Source organism: Rattus rattus, chromosome 4, assembly GCF_011064425.1.
Source record: "Rattus rattus isolate New Zealand chromosome 4, Rrattus_CSIRO_v1, whole genome shotgun sequence".
In the NCBI taxonomy this organism is placed as follows: Eukaryota; Metazoa; Chordata; class Mammalia; order Rodentia; family Muridae; genus Rattus; species Rattus rattus.
The window spans coordinates 8,708,071-8,715,554 of NC_046157.1; the positions used below are offsets into that span (position 1 = coordinate 8,708,071).

The window sequence follows — 7,484 nt, forward strand, 5'->3', positions numbered from 1 at the left end:
GTAGGAGGCGGTGCTGCCCCCTACAAGGGGAACCGTGCAGGGCAATTAGAGGAAGCTGAAAGTGAGCATGAGGATGTGACCGTGACGAGATGAGACCTAAGGCCAGGAACGTAAAGTAAAAGGCTGGAGGTGGCAGCTGCAGATTTTTGACTCACACTAACCTCTTGCAAGCTTCCAAAATCCCCATTCCTTCCACCTCCCTCCGTTGCTATCGAATTAGTGGAAGGACCACTATGTCTCCTAGTGCGGACTAGTGAGCAGTGTGCAGATGACCAGAGTCATAGATTGAACCTGTAGCAGACTCAGGAGACCCAATCCTTCCCACTATCAATTCCATGTGTCCCTCTCCCCACCCCTAACCAACCCCATTAAAGGAATCCCGAGCGGCCTCGGAAGAACTGCAGGTAGACAATGACCAGGCAGAGGGCACCCCAGAAAAGGCACCAGCGAAATGAGAAGAAGTTGGAGATAAAACCAGCTTGGCCCTTCCTCTTGGAGTCATCGGTGAAGGCGGCGTCCTCCTCCAGCAGCTTCTCGCTGGGCTTCCAGTGCACGATGCCTTCCTGGCAGGCCTCGCAGAACTCGCTGCGGTGCAATCCGGTGTCCGGCCGGCTGGCCACGTGGATGCGATACTGGCCCCCATCCTCGTCGTAGCACTGCTCACGCAGACTGGTGATGAGGTTGTCCACCAGGCCCTCGATGTTCTCCTCCAGCATGCTGGACTCGTCCAGCCGTGAGGTGCCGCACTGGTAGCACAGCTGCTTGAACACGCGCATGCGCACTGAGCCAACACGCTGGGCACGGTCCAGGTGCATGTGGAAGAGGATGACCACATTGGCAGACTGCCAGGTGTGCCAGCACCAAGAACAGTGGAACCTGCCAGAAAAGGAAGGAGGAACAGAGCAGGTGAGACTCTCAGGGACAGCCCCGCCCTGGGGAGCACAGGAATGAAAAGGCCAGCGTGTTAAATGGAGGACGAAAATGGAAGTGCCATGTTTATCAGTCTATGGGTTTCTTAGACCTCCTCCTGGTGATCACCCTGGAAACCAGAGAGCCTTGCACTGGAGCCATGAGCAAATAGGGGTGTTCCGGAAGCAGCCTTCTACGTGGTCTCCTAAAGCCTCTGGTTTCCTCAGCCTATTGCAGAGGTGTGCCCGGTCAACCCCCAAAACGAGTGTTGCTCCCATTCTCTGTGATTCGTTTCTTATCTGTGAGATGCAGGATTATGCTGTTCACCCTGGACTTTGTGCTCAGACCTCTTGTGCCTCTGCTACGGATGGTGATGTCACCATCTGACCCCTGCATCTTGCTTGCTCTGAGGAGCTGAGACGCAAGCTCAGATCCTGGCACATTTTAGGTCTGTACTAAGCCACCCCGAAAGACAGGATCGATTGGCAGACGGCAGTGGATAGATAGGGAAGACTGCTGTTTGGTTCTTAAGTCTTCACAGAGCAGTGTAAGAATGGGAAAAGTAGATTTTGTTCCCTAATATACCTACCCGCGGCCCAACCGTCACATGGGCTGCTTTGTCTGATCTGAACTCTTAGAGGCTGGGCCTCAGAAAGAATGGAGAGAGGTGACTCACCTGCCAAGCCCAGCTCCTCCTGGCCTCCCAATAGTGCTTACATACCTGTGAGGGAGCTCTCCTTTAAACTCCAGGGAGGCTCCATATGCCCCCGAAATGGCCTCTTCAGAGCCCTGTTACAAAGTCTTCAGAGATACACGCATGTCCACTGGGCTGACTCTGCCTTTATTCCTGGCTCTGCCTAAGTCCATTGTACAAATGGCTGTGAAAGACCTCTGATGAAGAACTCAGTTCAATCCATCAGGCACCAACTGTATTTTAAACACTACCCAGCCACTGTGGAGGAGCAGAGGAACCAAGCCGGCTTCTGACCTCTGAAAGCCACTGACGACCGTACAGGCAGAGAACAATACCAAGCAGCGCCTAACACATGGTCAAAAGGGCAGAGGTGTCTAAAGGACCCTGCACAGGGAAGATGCCACTCCTTTTCCCTATACTGAGCCGGTACTCAGTCCCAAGACTTAGCACATCTGAAAGATTAAAATCAAACCAGCATGTGTGCAGAATGACTGGGGCAGCTGCACTCCTGCCCTTTCTGTGGTGGCTGGGACTCAGCCCAAGGTGAGAAGACCTGTGAGCCTTTGGAGATGTCCTTGAACTCCAGAAGTCCCCCGCACCAGCCGGTTCTCAATCTTCTGCACTTTATCCCCCAGGAAGCTCAAACCCTCAGAGGCCTTTCAGTCTCCTAAGTCTTTTTAAATAAGCCAATCCAGAATTATTTCCCCCTCCCACAAGACCAACCCCATATTTCCAAAAGTATTGAGCATGGGTGAGCATTTGGGGGGAGATGAGACTGAAGCCTAGAAAATAAGAGAGCATGCAGCGACTTAGAGAGATTTCCACTGCCCAGTATTGATAAGAGGAGCCAACACAAACCAATCAACCTCTGTGCCCTGTCCCGTGTCAATCAATATATGCTCCACCTATTTGCTTGCAAGGCCTGTGGTAAGAGTCCAGGAGTTCACTCCCCACTCATAGGCTGCTGTTTTCTGTTTCCACCCACATGCTGTCCTCTACTCAAGAGGCTTCACACCCTTACAATACGGACAACCCAGCCAAAATTCATTCACACCTCCACAATACAACCACCAGCCAGTCTCCCGTGGAAGAGTGAGGGGGCTGCACCCCTGTGGGTGGGCTGAAGGCTGTCTGATGGAAACTGTGGGCTCCCTCCCACAAATCACCTGTCTGTAATCGGGAAGGGATTTTAGGAAAGCCCCCAGGACACTCTGCATGACAGAGAGTGAGAAACACTTAGGAAGAGCTAGACAAGCACTGCCCGAGGTCAGCAGTTCTATCATCCACAGACAGTAGAGTTGGAAGGGATTGGAGTCATGTTTGAGGATGAGCTAAGACGAGCTTTTTTGCTTCATAAATACAAAAACTGGGACCCAGAGAAAGAAGGCAGCATGCCCAAATTCACAGACCCATGGGACCAGATTCTTGAACATCCCGTGTGGCCAATAACTTATTCTGTCTTCAAGTCTAGTTACTTTTGGTTGAGCAGACAGACACCACAGCCCCCAAGCACAAATACCCTGACTTCTAGGTTAAGACTCCTCCCCATTCCAGTTACACTTGGCATCTGAATTTGCAGGGCACTGAAGCATTGCCGGTCTTGATTTTTCTGTGGAAAATGGAGACTCAAATGCAGGGCAAAATTCGTTCCCAGTAACTAAGGAATGGGAACAGCTGTGGTTAGCAGCAGAGCTTGTGTGGTCCCCCTGGTGGTCCATTGTCTGCTTGTCACCTGAGCTGACATGATGAGAACTTCCAAAGGCTCAGACTTGCAAAGTCTGTGACAGACCCCCCACCCCTGGACGAGGGAGGCGGGACTTTCTGCACCACCCTCCCACCGGCCTCTCACCTGCCTGAGGCATGCTGTTCCAGGTACTGCTTCCAGCCGGGGCCCAGCTCATTGGGCTTGAGATTGGGGTCTATGATGAGCTCCCAGCTGTCCGCTGGCTTTGCCACCTCCATCTTCTCATAGAAGACCTTCTTCCACTCACAAGTGGTCAGGCTGGTGGACATGGTCCTGTTGGCCGGGGTGGAAGAGTGAGCTCAGGCAGGGGAAGAACACAGAAAGCTTGGATAGATGCAGCCCGGGCAGTCTCTGTGGTCCAAAAAGCCTTACCCATAAGACTCAGCTTCCTCTTTTGTCACCCTGGAACCTGTTGCTATGACAGCCAGGCAGGTACCAGGAGCTAGGGAGAAGGAAAACCTCAAGGGAGAGTTCCAGGGTCCTGAGCTAGACTGCAGAGGCAAACTGAGTAGGCATGCTGACAACATGGAGAAAGCAGATAGGAGGCGAGCTCCAACCCCTACTGCCATGAGTTGACAAAGGTTCCTAGAGGACAAGGACTATGTGGTGGCCCTGATTCACACTACTCTTCCTTGCTTTCTCCATCTGTGCACCATGGCAACTATAATACCCTAGGGATCCCAGTAGAAACAGGATGGAGATGTGGGACCTGATGCTCCCACACTCCTGGCCATTGTTTGCCCTGTGCTAGCCACAAGCTGCTTGATCTGTGCACTAGCCAAGGTAGACCGGGAAACAGGCTTATATAACTTCCAAGTGATCATCCACAGTTCAGATGCAGGCCTTCCTAAACGATATCCATTCCTTTAATTATTGCAAGAGTATTAAGCTCCTAACATTAAGGGAGAAGTGACAAGTAACATGTGGCCCTTCGCTGGAGAATTCACAGTCCGGTTGGTGAGACAGAAGTAATTTAGTGCACTGTGAAAAGCACAGTGATAAGAATTCACACTATAGGGTTGAAACAATCGCTCCTGTTCTCAGAGCTCACTGACACTGCTGGTAGGGGATCTGTTTCCTTCTGAGCTTCAGGTTGCTGCTGTCTCAGCTTCTACAGAGCAGACAACAGAGAGCTGAGGCTTCCTGATGCCCAAGTTCAATTCTTTAGAGACCAGAGGCTATGGTACTATACCTGGTTCTGCCCAGGGCACCGTGAGGTTTCTGTGATATCTGTGGTCCCTCACCTGTCACTTCTTTAACCTAAGGCTCTGGCTCCCTAATGCTGTGGAGACAGCAAAATTGGAAAGGACTAAAAAGGGTAGCTAGGTGCCAGAAGTTATCAGTGCTGGGTTCCAGATTTGTCACGTGCCTCCATATGGTTTCTGTGTGGGGTAGGGTTAGGAGGATGGCCCTGGATATTATTCAGCTCAGAGAAGTGTTCTTCCACTAGCTTTGTTTTAACCTACAGAAAGGATGAATCTGTGTAATACAGCCATCAAAAACTACTGACTTCTGTTTTCTTTATTGGCCTCAACTCAAATCCCCCGACCCCAGCCCTCTTTCTCATTTTCTTTTCCTTTCTCTTATATTTTATTTATTTACTTTTTTGAGAGGGTTTCACTATGTAGCCTTGGCTGTCGTGGAACTGACAGAGATCAGTCTGCCTTTGCCTCCCGAGTGCGGAGATTAAAGGCTTGCAGCACCACAGCCAGCCCAAATCTTTTCCTAGTGAATCAGGGCAACTCAGGCCTAGAAATAGAAAGCTACTACCAAAGGAAACCCTGGAGTGGGTGGCTCACTGGGGACTCTCCTATAATCAGCCTCAAAACAGGTTACGTGCGGGACCCATGAATTCCCAGGAGCTGAAGGAAGCTGAGAGATTTGGCCTAACCTAGAGCTCAGTGTGGCGGTCCAGCTCTGAGATGTTCTATACCAGTGTTCCCAGATCAAATGGCAGTGAAAGAAAGCCTAAAGGACGGTGGGAATTGCCGGGGTTCTTCTGTTTTGCGTCGTTTTGTTCTCGCTCGGATGATGCAATCCCCTTAGGCATAGGATCACACCGAAGTTAGAACAGAATCCTCTAAGCAGAAAGCAGTGCGATTCGTCTCTCTGTTCAACAGCGCAGTTTGCATTGGGAATTCTTCCCTGGGATAGCACCAATGAGTGTAGCAGTCACTCTACGATGAGGTGGCAATTACTACCTCAGTCTTTCTCAGGATGGCACTGGGCTGCACCATTGCAAAGCTCTCGTGTAGGTGCATGGCTCACTGGCATCTGACTATTCAGATCACTGCGGGTGACACTATTTTAAATAAACTAATTTTAGCCTAATAAAATAGCACTGTCTATACCTTGTAAGCAAAATGAGCCACTCTTGTCCCCTACTATGGAGTCTCAAGTAATAAACACTTTTTCAAAATGTTCATTGTCTAAATTTTATTTGTTAGAATACCATGTGACGGGGGCTGGAGAGATGGCTCAGTGGTTAAGGGCACCGGCTGCTTTTCCAGAGAACCTGGTTCAATTCCCTGCATCCACATGGCAGCTCAAAACTATCTGTAACTCCAGTTTCACAGGATCTGATACCCCCCTACCAAGAGACATAAAATATTTAAACAAATCATTTTTTTTAGAAATAGGATACTCTATGATACATTTACTATGGAACCTGACAAGAAAGGGCAATGAAGAATTGGGAAGAATGTAATTCAGAACCACCTGGGAACTGACTCGAGAGCACATGTTCTTCGTGGAACACAGTCGTGCTGCCCCAGCTTTGCGCTGTGCTGAATCCCACCACAGCCAGCCAGTGTTACTGGTAAGCATGTATTAGCTCACAGGCTACCAAAGGTTCGAGTAAAATCACTTAGTGACTCAGGATATTTCTAAACAAATCGGGGGTGGGGAGCTGCGTTAAACCTTTCTGTCTCCACACTTAAAAAAATCTTAGCTGGTGTTGCAGACAAACTCCAGATCCTTGGTGGATCCTTTTCAAGACATTTTGAAAGGCTTCTCCATCGACAGACCTCGGCACTCGGTTCGCATTTTGGGTGGAAGTGAACTTTGAGTCCCAGGATAGTTCACCTGGTCACCACAACTCACAAGTATCTACCAGCGATGCCTAGCAAAGAGTCCACATTGCCTTTTATCAGCCGGAGCAACCAGAGCAACCATGAACCAGCCCCATTCTGTCACTGATATTCCAGGACTGGAGCTCTCACTGCCTCTCCCAGCCCCCAGAGACCCATAACAAGAAGGAGTTCTGGTGTTCACTCACATCAGGGGGAAGGGGGCGAGGACAATGATGATATACTGTGTAGTTTCAAAAGGCGAAAAATTATTTTGAATAGTCTTATCACATTTACAAATAAATACTTGAGGAAATAGATATGTTTGCCTTAATCTTAAGATTGCATAATGAATACATGTATCTGAACATCACATAAATAATTTTTAATTTCCATGTGCTTACTTAAATCAATTTAAATAAAATTTCCAGACTATATGTCTCAGTGGTAGAACATTTGACCTGATAAATACAACTCTGAGCTTTAGCTGCAGGACCCTTACCAAAAAGACAGAATGGCCATGATCTATCTAACTATACTACGTTAGTTAGTGTTCTATTGCTGTTATAAAACACCATGAGCAAGACAGTCTATAAAAGGAAGAGTTTATTTTGTCTTTCAGTTTCAATGGGTTGGAGTCCATCATTGTCACATGAAGGTGTGGCAGCGAGAGGAGGAAGCTAAGACCTCACACCTTGAATGTCCGGCATGAAATACAGAATTATAAGTAGCACAAACCATTTAACTCTCAAAATCCACTCCAAGGCCACTTCCTTCAGCAAAGCCACACCTCCTAAGCCCCCCAAATAGCACCATAAATTGGGGACCAAATATTCAAATGCCTGAAACTACAGAGGACAGCTCACTCAATCCATGACACATACCTAGCAGAGACCCAGGGACAGATCATCTCACTACTTACAGATTCTAAGTAAACAGAAGATTAGGGAGAGAGGAAAAGAAGTTTTATGCAAGGACAAGGGGCAGGAGCTGAGTGGGACACTTTGAGCAGGTACAGTTGGTTCCAAGATGAGGGCCCCCATTAGGTTTCTTTGGTTATATTCAGCCA

General features: G+C 48.9%; 1 protein-coding gene across 1 annotated transcript; it reads right to left on the reverse strand.

Moving 5' to 3' along the window:
- Positions 1 to 359: 359 nt before the first annotated feature.
- Positions 360 to 5,310, reverse strand: Rtp2 (receptor transporter protein 2). Its single transcript, XM_032899237.1, has 4 exons — positions 5,147 to 5,310; positions 4,540 to 4,629; positions 3,453 to 3,620; positions 360 to 876 (listed from the first exon to the last, which is right to left on the reverse strand). The coding sequence occupies exons 3-4, from the start codon at positions 3,614 to 3,616 to the stop codon at positions 369 to 371; spliced, it is 672 nt and encodes a 223-aa protein (XP_032755128.1). The 5' UTR covers positions 3,617 to 3,620; positions 4,540 to 4,629; positions 5,147 to 5,310; the 3' UTR covers positions 360 to 368.
- Positions 5,311 to 7,484: the final 2,174 nt, after the last annotated feature.